The sequence below is a fragment of the Poecilia latipinna genome, unplaced genomic scaffold (assembly GCF_001443285.1).
Source record: "Poecilia latipinna isolate Pla-1442-1.1 unplaced genomic scaffold, P_latipinna-1.0 Scaffold251, whole genome shotgun sequence".
Classification (NCBI taxonomy): Eukaryota; Metazoa; Chordata; class Actinopteri; order Cyprinodontiformes; family Poeciliidae; genus Poecilia; species Poecilia latipinna.
The window spans coordinates 124273-144307 of NW_015112867.1; the positions used below are offsets into that span (position 1 = coordinate 124273).

At 38.9% G+C, this 20035-nt stretch overlaps 2 protein-coding genes and 1 long non-coding RNA gene across 5 annotated transcripts in view; 2 read left to right on the top strand and 1 right to left on the bottom strand.

The window, feature by feature from the left end:
• The window catches only part of LOC106947660 (plexin-B1-like), a 95430-nt gene extending 90725 nt beyond the window's left edge, over positions 1 to 4705 (top strand). For both annotated transcript variants that reach the window (XM_015032810.1, XM_015032811.1), the window contains 5 exons: positions 69 to 216; positions 852 to 916; positions 1386 to 1461; positions 1576 to 1650; positions 2336 to 4705. In XM_015032810.1, the coding sequence (XP_014888296.1) occupies positions 69 to 216; positions 852 to 916; positions 1386 to 1461; positions 1576 to 1650; positions 2336 to 2440 (469 nt within the window). In that variant the 3' untranslated portion in view covers positions 2441 to 4705. The remainder of the gene's footprint in view (positions 1 to 68; positions 217 to 851; positions 917 to 1385; positions 1462 to 1575; positions 1651 to 2335) is intronic.
• A 2151-nt stretch (positions 4706 to 6856) lies between these two features.
• LOC106947661 (SRSF protein kinase 3) lies at positions 6857 to 13569 on the top strand. 2 transcript variants are annotated; one of them, XM_015032812.1, is made up of 13 exons: positions 6857 to 6985; positions 7092 to 7210; positions 7902 to 8005; positions 8748 to 8856; positions 9244 to 9331; positions 9447 to 9534; positions 9886 to 9992; positions 10169 to 10331; positions 10544 to 10620; positions 10930 to 11037; positions 11520 to 11589; positions 11750 to 11842; positions 11931 to 13569. In XM_015032812.1, the coding sequence occupies exons 2-13, from the start codon at positions 7197 to 7199 to the stop codon at positions 12116 to 12118; spliced, it is 1209 nt and encodes a 402-aa protein (XP_014888298.1). In that variant the 5' UTR covers positions 6857 to 6985; positions 7092 to 7196; the 3' UTR covers positions 12119 to 13569. The 2 variants fall into 2 exon arrangements, with proteins under 2 accessions (XP_014888298.1, XP_014888299.1); XM_015032813.1 differs by lacking the exon at positions 7902 to 8005 and having other exon boundaries at positions 6860 to 6985; positions 9244 to 9534.
• Positions 13570 to 13668: 99 nt separating this feature from the next.
• Positions 13669 to 17190, bottom strand: LOC106947662 (uncharacterized). Its single transcript, XR_001425030.1, has 3 exons — positions 15773 to 17190; positions 15190 to 15289; positions 13669 to 15104 (listed from the first exon to the last, which is right to left on the bottom strand). It is a non-coding gene; the product is annotated as an uncharacterized LOC106947662 (long non-coding RNA).
• Between the last annotated feature and the right edge of the window lie 2845 nt (positions 17191 to 20035).

Sequence of the window (20035 nt, forward strand, 5' to 3'; positions counted from 1 at the left end):
CTGCTACAGATTTCTCTCTACTATTATAATATTTGGTGATTTTATACCCCCGTCATGTGTTCATCCAGTTTACCGCTGCGGTTCTGGATCAATATTCTGAAGAACCCCCAGTTCATCTTTGACGTGCAGACCTCGGATCATGTGGATGCCGTTCTGTCCGTCATCGCCCAGACCTTCATGGATTCCTGCACCATCGCTGATCACAAGCTGGGAAGGGTGAGGAGATCAGAGCCACTCCTCACAACACACACACACACACACACCTCCTGCTGCCATCCTGTCGTCTGTCAGTCAGTTCTTCATCTATCCACCCAATCAGCCATCCATCCATGTTTTCTCCATCCATCTGTTTGTATATCCATCCCCATTTGTCCATCCATCAATTTCTTTTTCTGTTCTTATCCGTCTTTCTTCTTTTCCAACTTTTTTCTCCCAACTTTCTTTCCTTCCTTCCAAACTCCTCTCTCTTTCCTTTCTTCCCAGTGTTCTCTCTCTCTTTCAAATGTTCCTCCTTTCATTTTTTTCTGTCCAACTTCTTCCTTCTGACTTACTTCCTGTTTCCAATGTTTGATTTTTACATCATGGGAACTGCAAAAATATCTGCCACATTTTTAATGTTTTAACCTAAAACACATAATTAACCGTGTCTAAGAAATGAGTAATGGAAGCCCAGCTCAATGTAGTGAGATCAAAGATCTTCGTTAATGTGCAGCTTAATAATTAACATGTAGCAATGAGGCTAAAAGCTGTCTTTTGCATACAAAAGAGACTTACTTATTCCTTTTTTAAATTTGTCTTACATTGAACAATTACTTGACATGTCAGTACTTCATGTGTCGTGTTTTGTGCAGGATTCTCCGATCAACAAGTTGCTGTATGCCAGAGACATCCCACGTTACAAACAGATGGTGGAGAGGTAAGAATATGGCAGCCGGTCGCCCCGCTGACCGCAGGCATGTAAAACTCTCCGGAGGAGAGAAGAGGGAGTGAAGCTGAGGACATCTGTTAGTGGCAGACAGAAGGTAGACTGAGCCTGAAGGGCTGCCATGCATGGATAGTCTGCAAGCAGACTGCTACAGTTACTACTGTCAGCTGCACATTAAACCATGCAGATTATGCTAGTGATATGTTAAAGCTTCACTGAGCAGGAGTCAGTCCAACAAATTAGCTGTTTTCACTGACCTTATGAGGTTAGTTTAAGAAGAACCAGTGCATAGACTCTTGAGTTTCTTTTCTGTGTTATGGTCTTGTCATAAATGCATTTGTCAGGTTTTCAGAACAAAATATATTAGAAAAAAAAACAACAGTTAAGTAAAAAATAAATACTTCAGGTCATTTTCTTTGTAGTAGAACTCTGTTTTTCTCTTTTCTTCTTCTTTGTGTAGATACTACGCTGACATCAAACAGACCATCTCTGCCAGTGACCAGGAGATGAACTCGGCTCTTGCAGAACTCTCCCGTGTATGTAAACACCGTCAAGGCCTGGCAGTTGGCATCAATCATCAACATGTTTTAAATTGAAATATTTACAGCTAATGCAGTTTTTTTCTCATATGTTTTCCTGTCCCAAAACAGAATTATGCTGCTGAGGTCAACTGCCATGTGGCTTTACATGAGCTGTACAAGTACATCAACAAATACTACGATCAGGTGAGTTTCACAGGAGCTCTCTGATTCATCCTGCATTCCATCTGGACAGGTGTGAGATTCTCACTGTATGATAGATTGAGTAAAACTAACCCAGTTTGATGGCATCAACATACCAGTTGGCTCAGAGTAACAATAAGAGTAAAATGATGTTTGTCTGTCTTGTGACCAGAACATCAATTAAATTACATCCTGAAGTACAACAAAACAAGTTGATGTGCTCTAACATATTTGACCTTGTTGAGGGTGATACTGGTGCTTTAGCATTAGCTTCACTAAATATCGTGTTGGTTCAGCTCTTCAGCACCAGCAGAACTAATATTTATTTTTCATGCTTTAGGTTTAGGGCAACAAGCTCACCACTGATCAGGCTGGTCATAAAATTATTGAGGGCTTGTCCAGGATGCAGAATTTATTTCTGAACTTTAAGTTCAGAAATAAATTAAGTGATTAAGTGTCTTTCAGCAATTCTTTTAACATTTTTTGAATTTATTGTTGGTTGGGATTTATTTTGAAACAGTTTTTGTACTCTAGGCAGAAATGAAATATATGAATGGTTTATACGTGGTTTTATAAATCAACCATATAAATGAAGGCTATGCAAATATGTGACATAATGCTGCTTTCTGGTTTATTAACCATCTGTTTTTTCCTGTTTTTCTCATCGACTCTTTGCTTCCTTTGTCAGATTATCACAGCTTTGGAAGAGGATGCTACAGCTCAAAAGATGCAGCTCGGTTACAGACTCCAACAGATCGCTGCTGCCGTTGAAAACAAGGTAACAGACCTATGACCCCGGCACCAGAGGAAATATTGTCTCGACTCATAAAGGGAAGGCATCGTTAGGAGTACCTGTCTGTGGTTTCTCTTGGACAAAAAAAAAAGTTATTTTTATCTAAATACAAAAGAAGACAAAGAAATATTGTGACCTGAACTGTGGTATTGCTGGACGGGCTGGTTTTACGTGAAGACGGAGACTGGCGTTGACATACTGGTGATGTAAGTGGTTCTCTCTCTGGGAGGAAAGGGACGCCACTTCAATAACGAGGGACAAATGTGAAAAGAATGTGGAATGAAGGACACATCGAAACATTTTGCATTATTGGTTTTCCTCTTTGGATGTAACTCTTGGAGGGAAAGACGCTTCATGAAAAACATCATTTGCTTTGTTTATCTGGACAAACCGAGCAGAACATTCCCACCCATCAAGGTTCACTTTTTATTCCAAAAGGTACATTTTACCCTAAATGTTGACGCTGTTGGAACATTTTTATTTTTCTCTCCAAGTCTTACATACAGGATGCACACATAATGACTTGTTCTCCCTGTTTTAAGGCCTTCAAAGTCTTACCCTAAAATTTTCTGGATTTTTTTACACATTGTTTTTACTTGTCTGCTGTGGCTGCCTGGATTACATTACAGGAAGGACTGCTGTGGGTTTGTTTTCCTTACTTTGTCAAAGACAACATTTTGGGTCATCTTCTCTAATGTCGATGTAAATTTTGTAATCATCTGCCTTGTTTGAATTGCTCAACATAAGTTTGATCATTTTGACTAAACACCTAAATTTAAGTGAATAAATTGGGTTCTTTATAAGTAAAATGAAGAACACAAAATTAGTAAAAGAACTGCTGTGACTGATGGAATTCCCTCAGAAACAGATTGACACTGAGAAAAGACAAGAAAAAAAATCCTGACACATTTTTACAGGCAGTGGAGATGATTTTCATCTGCACCACCCTGTTTGAAACCTAAAAATCTGATCTTGTTCTAGTCAGTGAACGCACTGAGAACGCTCTTCGGTGTGTTAACCATTACTGACTGAAGGTGCACAACTAGGTGTAGTATAGAAATGCTATCTAGAAAGGAACACAGCTGTGAGAAGGAGCAAAACCACCTGGAAAGGTTTTAGTAGGAACCCACATTCTATAGAATTTACACATAGAATTAGCTTTTTACAGAAAAAAAATCCAGAGATCAGAAATCAGCTGTAGATCTCTGATTGGTGCATCTCAACACATTAGTTTGATATTCAATGTCAACTTCTGAATTTATATTCCAGTTCACTCTGAGTTATTTTCCCAAAGCTCATATGATGATGCAGAAAAAAAAAAGGAAATATTGACATGTTTAAAATCCTGTAGAAGTTTGAAAATAATTAATACCGTTGGTTCTCTGTGTTTTTGCAAATCTTTTCTACATGCGCATTTCAAAATTTCATTCGGTTGCATTACTTGCACTAATTTTATTCATTGTGTTCTTCTTTTTGATGGATTTCCATTGTATTTTGGGTGGGAGGGGGCTTTTTTATTTTAATGAACCACCTCTCATCTACTTTTGTTACTACTGTACATCAAAGAGCTCATCTGTTGTTTTCTATGTCTGAACTGACAAGTCAGCTGTGCCATTTTTTTTTTTTTTTCCTTTAGTTAACATTTCTGTTGTTGCTGTCAAAGTGGCTGTCAGGTTTTAGCAGTCTGGTGGCAGAGCGAAGCTTTTTATCTTGTGAATAATTCAACCTGTAGGATTTTAAACGATGTGCCTCCTGCTCCGCGATGCCACATGTTGGAAGGCTTTTAGTTGTCGTTTTCAATTTTAATTTATTGTTTATTTATTTTATTGCTTATGCTGTTGGTCTTTTTTCCTGTCAGACCTACAAACCTGTGTTTGTCGCGTCTCACTAATTCAGATTCTTGTTTTTGTCGTAGGAAAGCAGCTCTGTCCTACCGTTTTGTGCCGTGTTTTGTTGCTCTCAGAGAACCGTAATGGATCAAGTCAGAATCAGCTTTTCACTCTTTTTCCCCACCTTATAAGGTAGTTGGAGATTATGATTTTACATTGCTGCAAGCAGTTACCTTGTACATAAAATCTTTTTCATTTTTTTTACCATGCACATTAATGTTGCCTGCAGATTATGTGTAAGCAGTTCTGATGTGTGTTCTGTAGATACATACTGTTACCCAGTAATCTCAATTCTTAGCTTTCTCTGACTAACTGATAGGATGAACCTAACAACAGCTTAATTTGATGCAATAAAGTGATTCATATGTACACGTTGTAGGTTTGTTTGCACTTTTTCTTTCTTAAGAAGCTCAGTTGTATATTTATTAATGTTGTAGATGTATTAAAATGGTAAATATTGTCATCACAGTATCAGTTTGTGCAATATTCATATTGTAATGAACTGTTTGCAGTGGGATAATTGTTGGCTGATGTAGTCCAAGTGTTACAAATTTGCATTTTTATGCTAATGTGATATTTAACAAGTTAGTTTCATACTGAACACAAACAATGTTTCCCAAAATACTAATGTAAGAAAGAAGGGAATTTATCGCATTGCAATTTTGACTAATATTATCATGATATTTTAACTGACTGAAGGAACTTAAGGATAAAGAAACTTACTATACACTGAAACTATTAAACTTTCATAGCAAAACAACAATAGAATAGTCCAGACCAAAGCCTATTTATTTTGTTCATGTAGTGCCAATTCAATTTGTTAGTCTATCCCAATAAAATACACACAAAATGCTTTTTAGAATATTTATGTGTAAGTTCCATCAGAAGTTTAAAAATGCTCAGAGACTTCATGATCCATCCAACACTGCGTGGATTTTGATCCGTGCTGATTTCTTGGCCTTACATCCATGAAAAATAAGTTCATGTCCTTGTCCTGCAGAAGGTGTCTTATTACAACCCTCTGGAAAAAGAAAATGGTCCCAGGCACTACAGGCTCAGGCCTGGCCCTTCATTAGAGTTGTGGACATAAATGGGGATGGGAATAAACACCTACACAGTAATGCACTGTCAGTGCCAGTGGAACAGCTGAGGGAGAACAACTTAAAGTCTTTTTATTTTTGTCGTTAAAACTGCATTCAAATGAGATGCTGCGATTTTACAGCCCAGAGGGAAAATCTCATTTTCAAACCTTCCTGGATCTTCTCATTTCTTTTGCTTTCCACTGAAAAAAGATTTTTTGTCTGCATTTGCAGATCAAATGCTACATCACGAATGTCTAACTCTGTATAATAACAGTACAGTCTTATACAGTGTTAATGCTTTAGCTAATTCAGTAGTTCCTGGTTATTTCCCACTGTACATGGTTCATGTCCAGCTTGCTCTTTTCCTGTATTTCATAATAGTCAACAAAACTTTGATCCCATGTACAAAATTTGGTCAAAACAACTGCAGTCGTCAGCAGCAAAATAATTCATTCTGTTCAGATAGTTCCTGCTGTTTCCATTCCTTAATGGTTGCACATTTTGTTTTTTGCTAATGTTTTTTTTTTCTTTAAATAAACCCACATGCCCAGAATCACTCTATAACAAGTTATTGAAATTGTACAAAATTATCAGCTTCACAAACGAAGCAAGGCTGCAATTTATTTTTACAGCAGAGTCAGAATTTCTAACTTCCAAATTATAAAAGTCGACTTCAACGCCCATCTACAACAGAATTCTAACCTGTGAAGTCAGAAGAGTAACCAACACAGATTTAAAAAACGTTATATAGCACCTGCTTGTTTTAAAGTATTGATAGTACCAGATACAAACAGGTTAGTTGTTGTTCTGACAGTTTGTTTCATTTAATCTTCTTAAAACAATACAGATTTTTATCCATTTTTTTTTTTTTTGTCTAATAAGTCACTAAATATCTCGACAAAATTGACAAGTTGGCAACAGCAACTATTGTTCACGGTATACATACAGCTGTGACCTGATGGGCGGGTCTGTCGGTCAGCCCTCTGTCACAGCAGCAGGAAACGGGACAGTGGCTGATTTTCAGACGTATGCAGAGGTAGATGTGATCGGTTCCATCTGGAAATATCGGCCGATAACCAATCTCCCAAATTTTGGCCAATAAATAGGTGATCTCTCTGTCAAAAGGTAAGGATGCATTTTTAAGGTAATGTAAATATAATTCTGCGGAGGCTTGAAATGTATACCTTTTTAGTTTCACAGAAGTTTTATTTACTCTACAGCATTTTGTAATCTCCATTTGAATGTATGTGGCATAAAATATAGAAAACCTCTCAAATTCTAATAGAAACCAGAAGGAACGTTTCATGCAACCTTCTTCCTCCTGACTTCATTGTGATACTTAATCTTGTGTCAGAGGTCGGAGATTCTGCTTTGAAGCCAAGTTTAGCCCACAGGTCAACCTTCCCATGAGACCAGAGCAAAAAGAAAAACTCGCCAGCTGCCCCCGCTCTCTCAAGTCTGTTGACCTTATTCCTCTTCTCTCATTCCTCTTTGACTTTCCTCACGTTTAAATCCAGCCAGGAAAGATGGAGGGAGTGAAACCTGGCAGCAGCCAGATGAAGGCTTGGTGGATGGTGAGTTCAGTGCCTGCAGGACATTTCCATGTTTGGATCGTGCTGACTCTGGCTGCTGCTCCTAGCCCCCACCTTCACCTGCTCTGTTTATCTGCTGTGGCATCAGAGGTGAAAGCACCGGTCATTTGGCTGTGGTCTCAGCGTGAAACCAGGTTTCCATCTCCACCAACAACTTTAAGGGTTAGACACTGAGATCCAAAACCCGATCGCCATGCAACGTCACATGTGAGTATATTCTTGCTCCTCAGCTGCATGTTGTCTTTGAGTTTTACTGCAGGATTATACAAAATCACCAATTATGGAATATGGTTTTCATAAATTATGATGTTAAATTTCCATGTTGGAATATTTTCTTGGTCAGACAGATTACTGACTTATGCACCGATAAATAGTTTCCTTTCAAGCGGGCTTGTGTTCAGAACAAAAACTCAACCTTTCATCTCATACCAATAAAGCTTGAAGAAACACATTTCAACACAGACAGATCAGGTGTATTATAGGGAAGTGACTTATTTAGAGCTTTAGACAACTGCTTATCTTGTAGAGAATGTGAAAAATATATTTATTTTTACAACCGGATGCTTCAAAACTAGAGAACAAAGTTGCACTGATTATTTCCAGACATGACGTGACCAGAGGCCTTCCATCCACGCAGTGCGCTTTCGTGTTGGTAGCAGCTGGGACAGCGAGCTCTCGGGTTGCACGGACGGACAGCAAAATGATTTACAGCAGTCAGAAATAGTTCAAGTTCCGGCACGGCAGATTTTTTTCTGAGGCCCCGGCAGCAGGACGAGTTCCCACTGCAGAGGGTCACTGGGGAAACTCATCACTGACACACAAACACTTACCTGTAGAATGAAGACGAGGCTAAAAGACTCCAGTGTTTTGCTGTCTTGTGTTGTTTTGTGTTGTTTAGGAACAGAGTTGGCTCATCTGGGTGTTTTGGAACAGCTGGAGAACCCAATCAGCTCTATACGACGGAAAGTCAGGACTGTGAAGACCCCAGAGAATACCGCTACGGTATGTGTAGTGCACATGCACTGATCTGAAATTAATATGTGCATCAGAAGAGCACTGTAACATGCAAAACATGTGAGCGCAACACTATGCCACCATCATGAAGCCGGATTACACAGGCAGTGTGATCTGAACCAGGTCTGAGAATAAGTTGTGCTGCAGAGCTTTCTAAGGTTTCGGTTTTACTGTAAATCATTCTTACTGTAAACCACAGATGACCAATACTGCTTGGTTAACTTCTGATAGGTTCTCGCTACTGATCCTTCACTTTCATGCCTCAATCTGCATGTTTTTCCACCTGGCCTCGCTCCGTGCTCCTCTGTGTTGCAGGTATCAGCACTGCTGTCTGCAAGATATGACAAACGCCTGACGCAGTCATAAATGACACACTAGCTCATGCCATGTTCTGGGATCCAATTCAAATTTATTTGAGATTGTTAGAAATAAAAACAAAACTCAGCATGCTGTGCATTGTTCAGGTTAAAGGAGGACAGAAACAGGATTATTCATCATCTTGCTTCAGTGTCCTGCAGGCAGGTCTGAGCATGTTACTCACAAACGATCATGGAAGGGCTTCTGAGGACGACGCTAGGCCAGAAATTGCAGGAGCTCTCCAAAGCTATGTGAAAATGGCTTCCTGCCTGTTTTTTTAATATTCAGATTACTTTGGGAGACATTTGTTGCCATGTTCCTACTGGGTATTGCTGTATGGTCCTGTGTTTAATCCTGGATGTTATTACTGCAGGTGGTTACCACCCTGTCCAGATTGGCGACTCTTTGAACAGAAGATACCAGGTGGTGTCTAAGCTTGGCTGGGGCTTTTTCTCCACAGTGTGGCTCTGCATGGACCTCAGGTGAGTTTAGTTTAGGAGAGGAAAGAGTAAAACTATTAGGGTGGGGCACAGCAGTGGCACAAAGGTAAAGCACATGAGTCTCATACTTCTGTATGCGAGTCATGTGCTTTACACATGATTTGCATAGTCATAGGGGGAATCTGGATAGTCCTCCAGGAACTGTTTTCTTTTGCCTCCATGTAACACTTTGTGTACACTGCTTTGTGTCTGTCACATTAAATCCCAAAGATGCACACTAAAGTTTGTGTTTGTGTTGTGACGAAAGGGGAAGAACTTCAACCACTCTTTGCAAGTCCCTGAATTGACTTTCAGACTTTCAATTGATATTTTCCACATTTTTGTCCACAGCTAATAAAAACCAGAATGCTGTGGTGTTTGTGTTGGCAGGTCGGGTCGGAGGGTTGCTGTGAAGGTCCTGAAGAGCGGCGCAGGCTTCGCTCAGGCGGGACAGGATGAACAGGCTCTTCTACGATACGTTAGCTCTGCTTCCAGCCTCTTCTTGTTGGTGTCTGCATGTGCATGGCAACACGAAAACACAACTTCCGGTCTTACTGTTCACCGTTCCTTTTCTCCTGTCCCTCTTTGATCAGTCCAGCAGTCCTGTTAGCCGTCACCCCTCCAGCCAAAGGATCGTTCAGCTGCTTGATGAATTCAAGCTGGTTGGGGTCAATGGGGTCCGTATCCTTTGTTTGTTTCACTTAGCTTTCTGAACTTTAGGTACGGAGGATGTATAGTGAGGGCCAAATTGTAAAGTGTGGACTCTGTGTTCAGTATTATCCTGCTTCCAGATGAGTTGTTGTGTAAGCATGAAGATTATGGTTGTTTTCACACCTTTAGTTGAAAACTTAATACAACATTTAGCTGGTACAGTTCACTTTTAAATCTAGAGTGGAGTCACATTTTTTTCATATTTGAACCGCACCAGAGTTCACTTCAACCAGTCACATCAGAGATGGACTGTACATTCTAGAACCAGACTTGTTGTTGTGAAGGCACCCTATCAAACTGTCCTTAGCCTGGGATGATGAGACCTGTGCCTGGTTCTGGAGCTGCTGGGGCCCAGCCTCAGGACCTGGCAGCTCTGTTTGGGGAATCCAGGCCTGATGCAGCCTTGGGTCAAGCAAATACTCACCCAGGTAAGCAACACAAAACCAAAGTAACCTGTGACTGCATTTATATACAATTATTAGCTTAAAATAAAAATCTAACTTTTTTTTGTGACCATTTTCAAGAAAAGCAACGAGTTGGTGCTACAAATGATAAAGGAGTTTTTGTTTGATCAGTCTTTTCTGAATTCTCCCTTTCTCTGCAGGTTCTTCAGGGCTTGGACTATCTTCACACTCGATGTAAGATCATCCACACAGACATTAAGCCAGAAAACATTCTGCTGCACCCGAAGGAGCACAGCCATATTACACCAGCAGGGGGCAGCAGCTCCGTCTCTTTACCAGCTGTAGAGGGGAACAAGACCACAGGCACAGTTGTTTACTTGTTTACAGGCTTCAGATATAGAAAGTTTGTCATCTGCAGATCAGTAACATATATATTTAAAAAACAAAATGTAATATATCACCAAGAGGGAAAAAACTGACTCAAATAGTTTTTTTTTTTACTCTGCTTTAAATATTAAAGCAGTTATTTATCTAAACTGAACTGAGTTCAATGCTAATGTGTTTAACTATTTTAGAGACAGAGGAAGTGAGCCTGTACAAGTTAAAGGAGATTTCTGTGAAGATTGCTGATTTGGGAAGCTCCTGCTGGGTGGTTAGTGCTCCACTTTATCTGTCTTCACTAGCTCACACTTTTCTTCCACTTGAGGTTTACCCCATAATTACAAATATGTCTATTTTATCTTTAAACAGCTGTCTGCTGACCCCTAGTGGCCACAAAATAGTTGACTTTTTTTTCAAAATATCTATTAAAATGCTCAGCATTTTTATAAATATTCATAATATAAAACACTAACGTATTGAAAGTTCAAAACTATACACACAACTCTAAAAGTCATGCTGGCATATTTGTTGTTTTCTGACGTCCTGTCTGACTGTTTTGTCCTTCACTGTTCTGACCCAGTACAAGCACTTCAGTGAGGAGATCCAGACCCGTCAGTACCGGTCTCTAGAGGTCCTGCTTGGATCTGAGTACGGTCCGCCAGCTGACATCTGGAGTGTGGCCTGCATGGTGAGATACCAGCTGACCACAGTTTGATGATGTCTGCTTTGCTTCATCAAGCAATTTTTTTTTTCATGTTACTCTCTAGAACTAATATCTTTTTGGGAACTTTTGGTATTTTCATTTGTGGGAGTTCATAGCAGGGTTTAAATATCAATTGAATCTTAAAATGTATTAATCACAACTGAAGTTAAAGTATTAAATAAGATGTTTTTCTCAGGTAATACATTTCGGTTGACATTAAATACCCACTAGGTGTTACTAACTATGGAGAACCTCAGTGCTCAGCTGTGATTTTTACTTGTGTTTACTTTCGCAATGGTTGCTAATGCCATAGCAACCATTAGCTAATATTTAATACTAGATTAGGAAAGTAATGTTTTGTGAAACTGTTTAGTTTGGTTTAAAAAACAGAAAGCAGTGTCACAGGTTGGAATGGCTCTTCAACTAGCCACACATGTGACCCTGAATGTTCCCCTGGATTCTCCCAGGCCTTCGAGTTGGTCACTGGAGACTCGTTGTTCCACCCCAAAGCTGGCGAGTTCATGTCCCTGGAGGAAGGTGGGTTTAATTCAGCGAGCTGACACTAACGGAGAGAGGAGGCACGCACCGACACGGGATTAAATGGGATTATCGCACGCCTTCATTGTAGCTGGAGATGCTAATTTGTCCTGAAACTGTGCGTGTTGCGTAACCTTTGTGGTGCCTCCGTCCACCTCAGACCACATCGGCCAAATCGTTGAGCTCCTTGGCAGAATTCCTCCAGAAGTTCTCCATTCAGGCAAACATTCAGCTGAATACTTCGACCGAAGAGGTACAACCACACCTTCTTCTTCTTCAAACTAAAGTTTAGCTCAATTTTTAAAATAAAACCTGTTTTTTCACTGCATATTGTTGTGCAGGTAATCTCCGTCGTGTTGATCCAGTGAGGCCGTGGAGACTTTATGACGTTCTGGTGGAGAAATATAACTTTCTGCTAGAAGAGGCCTCTGAATTCTCAAACTTCCTTCTCCATATGCTGGATTATCACACAGAGAGACGGGCAACTGCTGCACAGTGCCTTCAACACCCATGGTTGACCTCCAGTTAACCTCCTGAAGACCCTGTGGGCCTAAAGGCCATGGAAAGTTCTCACAGCCAGATGCTTTTAGCAGCAAGACCTCGGCGGTTTCAGGGCATCTTTAAATTTTCACATTTGGTGAATTTCTGCTGCACTTATTTAGCATCAGACAGAACATCTTCTCCACTTGAGCTTCATAAGCACTTTAGGCTTTTTTTTTCTCTCGTTTTCTTTATTCTCCCTGAATTTTGTTCAAGAGTCCTAAAAATCTTTGTCTTTACACTGATAGGCTTGAGCCTGAACTGTCATGACCATCAAAAGGTATTCATTCATCCGTTTTATTAAATGTTCTTATTAAAGGTTTTTTATTTAAATGCGGTTTTACAGCAAAGCAATAGATTTTCCACTGACATGTTTTATGAAATAATGCTAAATGACTGAGTGAATTTTAGTCTGCAATTGTCAAACGCTGTTGTCTGTGTTAGCTTCTTGATATATTCTCACAAAATGTCTATCAGGAAGCGATCGTTTCTCAAGAGCCGAGACCTTCTTTACGAAGCAAAGAGTAGAACCAGCTGGTTTTCACCAGGTTACAAAACATCTGAACTTTTAAATTATTGCAAATGTTCCAGAATACAGCAGTGAGTTTGCAATTATCATGTAAAATATACACACATATGATATGTGTGCCTTTTGTGACTGAATTGTGACATATCCCCTAAAGGAGAACAGGCAGAAAGCATAACGCTGGCAACACATGCAGCAATGTCTGCTACCGCCAGTATCAGAAGTATTTAATGTAGGTCAGTGGGGTGACATGTAAAGACATTTTGAAATATATTCAGTTGACTAAATCCAAATCAGCCAATGTAGTCCAAATTATGATTGCTTAGGTTTATTGAATATTTCATATTCCATATCAAACTGACAAATTAGCACACAACCTTTGTAAGCTAGCCAAGTTGGATAAGAGGTCTACACAAAACGGTTCTAAAGACGTGATTTTTGCTTGGTGGTAAAATCATCACATAATCATAAGTGTATACGTTTCAAAAAAACATGAATCTCTTTTAGACTGCTGTTGCTAATTCTTGTTTAAACTGCTTCCAAACTTATTTCATCCTATTGCTAGATGATGAATGTTCCACACATACCAACGATCGTTTATAAGCACTTTGCCACCATAATAATCAGCCAAGTCAGATTTTGCAAGCTCTCACATTTTTATACTAAATACCTACATTTAAATCTACCCCATGTGTTGTTTTTAAATTAACTAATTAATTTAGAATCTGCTTATCAGAAGAAACACATTTAAATATAACTGCAACATAATTCACATTAAGATGTTTAATACATAAATGCAGAGAGAAAAACTTTGCTTGTTTATGGTTTCCAGAAATATGAGTGGGGAGGAAATGGGATTGAAGTTGTACATCCATCAACAGAAAAATGTTTAGAGGAGCTATGATGAGTATTTTTAGAATCTAAGACATGAAAATAACAAGTAAAATGAACAAAGATTTTATTGTAATGTAATTAAGGCAGAAAGTACATGTGGACGTTTGATATTTAGTACAGTGGAGTCCAAGGAAAATACATTTCACAATTAACGTTCATCAGTATCCATAAAATGAATGCATAAGAAATAAATTAAACCATAAAATGTTAAAAATGACTAAATATCGTCAGTCTTTAAAAGTTCTATTTCAGAACTTGACAATTGAAGAAATGTCTCGATCTGATTCTAGGTATCTTAACGTTGCCAGTGAAGGCACTTTTAAATGATCGGTATCTTTTTACATGCCAGGTTTCTGAAACATTAGCAGTAAGAGAGACTGTTGGCTGTGGCAGCTTTCTGTCAGCTTCATAGAGTGCAGCTTAAAAAATGGTTATATTAAGACGTTAAAAAAGTAAACGACTGACTGGACTTCAATCAAAACTGCATATGTTAGCGTAGCACTATAGCAAACTCAAACTGTCTAACATAAAAGCACTTTTAGCAGGAACAAGTTAGTTTCTAGCTGTTAAAATGAACGGACAGAACCACACCAGGGAGTGAGTTTAGTGGGGAACAATCACAAAATACTGAAGAAATGCTCGGTGGTTTTCCTGCCTTTCAGAACTGTTGGTTTTAATGTTTGGGAGTTTGTTCCTGCAAATCACTGAGCAGTAAAACCAACAAAAGACCCTGACTTGGACATCCACCAGCCAAAAGTAAACAAACTGAAAGTAAAATAAAATAAAAAGACAATTATCTTAATATGGAATTTAAATAAGCTTAAATATCTTTTTACCCACTGTCAGTCTGAATCCGTTTCATATTGCATGATATTCTTGAGATTAAACTTTGTCAGATTGACTTGAAATACCATTCTGGGTTTAGCCTCTTTTAGTTCTGTCTGTCATTGCATCTCTTACACCATGCAATCCATGTTAAACTGTTCAGCTTTACATATAGTAAACAGCAGCAGCAATGACTTGACTAAATCAGTTGTACAAGGGCTTAATGAAAGCATATGTACCACCACAGTTTAAATCTTTTATATTGATTATTGGTGTTTTATGACGAAGTGGGTTGAGGACACGATTGATGAAGCCTGGCTAATAAATCCACTGCGGATGTGACTTTGTGTCTAATGTCTTTGACTGAGAAAACTTATCAATTTCATCCTCCAGAGTTAAACCAAAGCAGGTGGAGAAAGCACAGAATTCTACGTCACACTCTAAGGCCCCTCAACTTTGGTTCAACTGCTTAACCAACGGTTTTCATTTGTACATCAAGTAGTGCCCTCACTAAAATCTTCTACATCATCAAAGGTAAAATGCCCAAGTCTGTTGGACAGACCTAAAAAGTAATGAGACATGAACATTGTTTGGTTTTTCTCTGTTATATCAACCAATCCAGCTGTAGGCGCGGCACTCCACCAGTGGGTTTTCTTTGTAAACGACCATATAGCCGCAGTCTGTCCGCACCCGATGACACTTCTTCGGCCATGAGGTAGGTTTCATCGGCCTGTAAAAAGGCAACAAGCACTTGTGAGTTGCTAAGCTTTGTAAAATGAACAAATAATAACCAAAGACAGGGATAATCTACTCACGAGTAGCAGTAAAATCCAAACTCATGACAGAAGCACTTATCACAGCCTCTCCTGAAGGTATCCCCAGGTTTGAAGAGCTTATCCTTGTACGAACAGATACCTGAGGAGAAAACAAGCCCCACAGTTGCGTTACTGTTTGATCTGGAGTGAAGTCATATCGAGGAATCCAAAGGTACAACCAAGATAGGTGAAAATGTACTTTACACATGTTCCACCGGGAGGACTTTTACTTTGCCCTCTCAGTGAAGGATGCGATAAGTCGCTGGGAGAGGTCATCCATGCTAATGGCCAAACTCAGCGTCCTCTGTAAGTTCTCCCATGCCTGAAGGCTGTGAAAAGCTTTCCATATGCGGTTTGTCACCTTGAAAAGGGAGGTCAAAGGAAGCGCACTAATCTGTTGCGAAGAGCCCCAAGAGGCGCAAATGCAAGGTCAGACTACAGCGGACGAAAGTTTGTCGTCAGGCATTTTGAGCCACTTCAACTGCTGACGCTGTGGTTGATTAAACGCTTCAAACTCCTGCTACGGCAGGGCTTTACACGCTTTTGATTAATTGCTGCCAGGAAGAAAAGTGAGGTGTCTTACCTTTTTGGCGGTACACAGAAGCTTCCAAGGTTTCGCTGCACAACAGAAGGATGAGGGCAAACAGCAGCCATGACGAGGACCGCTGAACATTATCTGCTGGTTCTGACATCGTGAAATGAAAGACGTATCAACCCTTACTCAATAAGTTTCAAGTTGTGAAGTCAAATCCAGATTCCAGCAGTCCTTTTTGAGAGTCTACTACAGACTACCTAATATTTATAGTCTAACATCTCCGCTCAGGGGAGGGAAAAAAATGTATCCACATGTTTAGTTTTGTGTTTTCTTCCAACTTTTGTTCCAGAGTGAGGTGTGTTTGGATCTTGGCTGTGTACTCATGCATCCCTAAGTATTAGCTTCAGCTGATGCCACATAAACGTGGGTGTAAAGAAAGGCCAGCACTTTGTGACGGTCAGCAAGCATCATCAGTGGTCTCCGAACAGCTGGGGTCTCTTGTCTCCGTGCTTACCGTGATTCTTTTTGTTCCCCCTTCATTATTTATCACCTTCAAGCTGGAACAAACAGATGCTGACTCTTGAAAGTTTAATCTATTTTCATGACTGCTGACTTGTGTACGGGGGGAAGCGTTTTTGCTGACATTAGACTTTATCTGATGGACCAAATTATCCCAACATCCCATTTTATAGCAGCAAAAATGAACAAATTATTTCTAATCAAACTTTCTCCGTAGTGTGTAAATATAACCACCAGACTGGGGCTGCAGAACAAGGAGAAAATGAAGCATCACAGTTTATACAGGATGTTTTCTGTTAAAGGTTTAACTTGCTTTAACAGATAAAACACAAAGTAAAGACTCATTTACTACCATGTCATGTACAGTTCTGAGCAAAAGTAAACAGAAAAAACAAATCAGATGACCAAATAAAAAATATATTTTTTTTATGCTTTTGGAAATGACTAATGCAATGCTCATGGTTGGATTAAAACAAACATGGAGGAACAAAAAGGCTGCTAGCAGTTCAGTTTCTGGTAAATTCTGATGTGAAGCATCAAGAAACCTTAAACCATGTTGTGTGTTAAGGCAGCTTTAATGGGACAACGCTATTTTCTCAAGTTATCTTCACTTGTGCTGCAATAAGCATGACAGGGTTTTTTTTACCCTTTGATCTGCAGAAGCTGTGACAAAATACCGTAAATAAGACAGTTTAGCAAATTGTAAAATAAAAATCACCTTTGCACTTTTGTATGCTTTTTAATTATTCAATACAATTGAGAATACTTTTAGTTGCAAAGCAATGGGTCATTATATTCACTAATTTACAAAAAACTGTTCAGACAGCTCCACAACTTTTGTACAGAAGACTGACTGAAATCCTTCATTATGATGTAAAAGACTGATGGACAGAAAAACAGTTTTAACTTATTGTCACATTTACAAATTCCTCAATCATATTTTGTTGTTCACACACAGCTTTTCTATTTTCACTAGTTATTTGCCTAATCAGTAATAACACAATGGAATCTGTTAAGTGTTTTTTTTTTACACTTTCATAACTATACCTGACAACCTGCCATGTGGTAGATATACTACAGAGAAATGATGCATCCGTCATATTTTATTTTCCGTTCCATCCCTGAAGCACACTTTGCAAAATTTAATGTCATGGTCAGGTACAAGAAAACCAGAATAAAAAGCAGCAAGTTTCCCCAAAAAAAACCTTAGAAAATTGTGAAGAACAAGTGATTAAGGCCAACGTTTAAATAATACAAAGACTCTTACATTACGATAGAAAGATCATGAAGTTCACAGTTATGTCATGACTACAACATGTCTCCATAGCACACAAACCCACACATGGACACAGATTTGGCTGGATGTGGTCCACCACAGGGCAGTTTGTGGTTGGCCCCTTACTTCCTGACAGCCTGAGGTCAGAAACCGTTTAACAAACCATGCTGTGACAAAAAAGAAAACAAACCAGACAGCAACGGACTGGAAGAAAGGCTCTGCAAAGCCTCCATGTTAACTCTACAGTTACACAACATTGTAATAGCTCAGTGTTTGGACTCTTGGTGTCTTTGCTGTTTCTCAACTTGATGTCGAACACTGAATTCTAAATCTAGAGGATTCACATCGCACGGAAGCTAAACTTTCTTCAAGAGATCCAGGTGGAGTTAGCTACTTGACTAGCACTATGTAACAAGAGTCTAACTTTAACTTGAAAGAAGGAGGCTTGACCTTCTACCAAACCAGTAAAGAATGCCTGTTTGCCTTCTGCCATATTCATTTCATGACATAGACAAATGTTTAAGGCTGTGTTTATTGTCTGGATGTTGAAAGTGTTTTTGGATTTTGATTGGAGGAAAAGCTCTAGGTTTTGATGAGACCTACTGCCAAAACACCTAGAATCTGCTGTAACTGTCATGCCAGGCCACTCCATGGCGTTGTGATTTTAGCTTTTGTTGATATGCGCTTTAACCCGAACTTATGCGTTTGGCACATGTGCCATTTCACACCTGCGGAGAGCTTCACATCTTCACCGGAGGTGTTCCTGAAAAGTTTTCCTCCAAAACCTGTTTTTTTTTATTTTTTTTTTATGCCGGGTCAGGGACTCTGATCACTGGTGATGTGTAAACAAGTGGCTGGGTTGCAACAAAGATGATGTGGTTTCTCTGAAAACCAGCTCCATGTAAACTTAGCCACTTTTAGCTTCATATGGCAGGAATATAATGCAGAATCTGTTCTATGAAGTAAAACATGAAACATTCAAAGTATGGAGCGGATTGGAGGGGGAGGAGGAGAGTTAAGGAGAAGATGGAAGGAGACAGAAGAAGATAGCGTAAATTGTATTTAGTGATTATTTTTTTACTAGTTGCAGAATCCCATCTGGCAAGCCGGTCAGTCGGCCTGCTTTTCCCTAAAACTACAGAAAAACTCACTAAGATTGTTGCTAGCTGCTTTAAAAAAAAAAAACCAAACGCTGCAAACTTTGAAAATTGGGTAGAGAATGTTTTTTATTTAATATTCTGCCCTTTAAAACGTCAGTTACTTTGTGTGTGTGTGTGTGTGTGTGTGTGTGTTTTCCTGGAACCTCAACAAAGAACTGTATGTCAAGTTATTCAACTGTCTAGGAATTAATGTCTGAATGCCTCCTTACTGCTTTTTTGGATAACAGTGTCTGTGCCACAAAGTCGGCCCTTTAAATAAGATGTGGATGGTTATATATTTAAAATAACCTCTTATTGGTGCACTTATTCTACTCTACCTCTTCACAGAAGTAGATGGAATGTCTTAAAAACCAAAAGATATTCGTGTTTAATGAAGGTCAGTCGGTAATTGCTTGAATTTCTGGATGGTGCAAAAATGATGGTGAATTATAATTTCTTTTCTGTAAAGTGTTTGGTTCTTTCCTTCTTTATATCTTAATTTGTTATAACAAACATTTCCATGTATTGTTGAAGCCAGGTATTTACATACAATGATTGTTCCCCATAAAGGTGTGCAGCCCCTTTCTTTAATAGCTAGCTAAACATCAACTATCTCAGACCCGGCGATAAATAGTCAGTATGCTAATTAACTAGAGAGTTAAATATTTATCTTGTTCACTGTGTAAGTATTTAGTATTTAGTCCAATCTACAAATGTGCTGTAGAATCCTATGAAGGCAGGAAGAGTGCACTTGATTTTCCTATGTACAGAAAACGTTTTGTTTCATAATGTCGGTGGGAAATCTGACTTTTTTTTAATTTATTTTTTACACACAGTTTGATGTAAAACATTTTCAAACTTTATGAAGACCTAATTATTTTCAGAATGCTCTATGTAAAACTCTTGACTACTAAGTGGATGTACTTTTTTTTTTACCCTCGACTCTGTTGCTGTGAGTCGACTGAATCATTGTGAGGTCCGTTAACAATGCAAGAAACATCAATTCATTTCAGAGTGATGACACCTGCACACGATCTTCAACTTTCAACCTCACCTGCAGCCTTTTGTTGCCATTTCAAAAAAACGTTCTTGCTAATGCTTTCCTTTGTCTCACAAAAATCCCTTCTTTTAAATTTAAAGGACTCCTGGCTTTGAAATGAATTCATCTCTAATTTTAATTTCATGGAACTCATAAGAATAAATTCTATTTAAAAAAAAATCGGTTTTTTTATGGTTATTTAACTTTCCAAGAATTTTAGAATTGCTGAAATTCTTTGCATAACTTTTTGAAAAACCATTGAAAGTATGAAAATGAGCCATAAATACTGAAGTTCATTGAATTTAAATTTGTCCTTGCTGTACTGTTTCTTTTTTTGT

Coding starts and splice junctions, on each gene's coding strand:
- LOC106947661 (XM_015032812.1), top strand. Junction 10,621..10,929: donor TGGGAAGCTCCTGCTGGGTG/GTTAGTGCTCCA, acceptor GTTCTGACCCAG/TACAAGCACTTCAGTGAGGA. Junction 11,038..11,519: donor TCTGGAGTGTGGCCTGCATG/GTGAGATACCAG, acceptor GGATTCTCCCAG/GCCTTCGAGTTGGTCACTGG.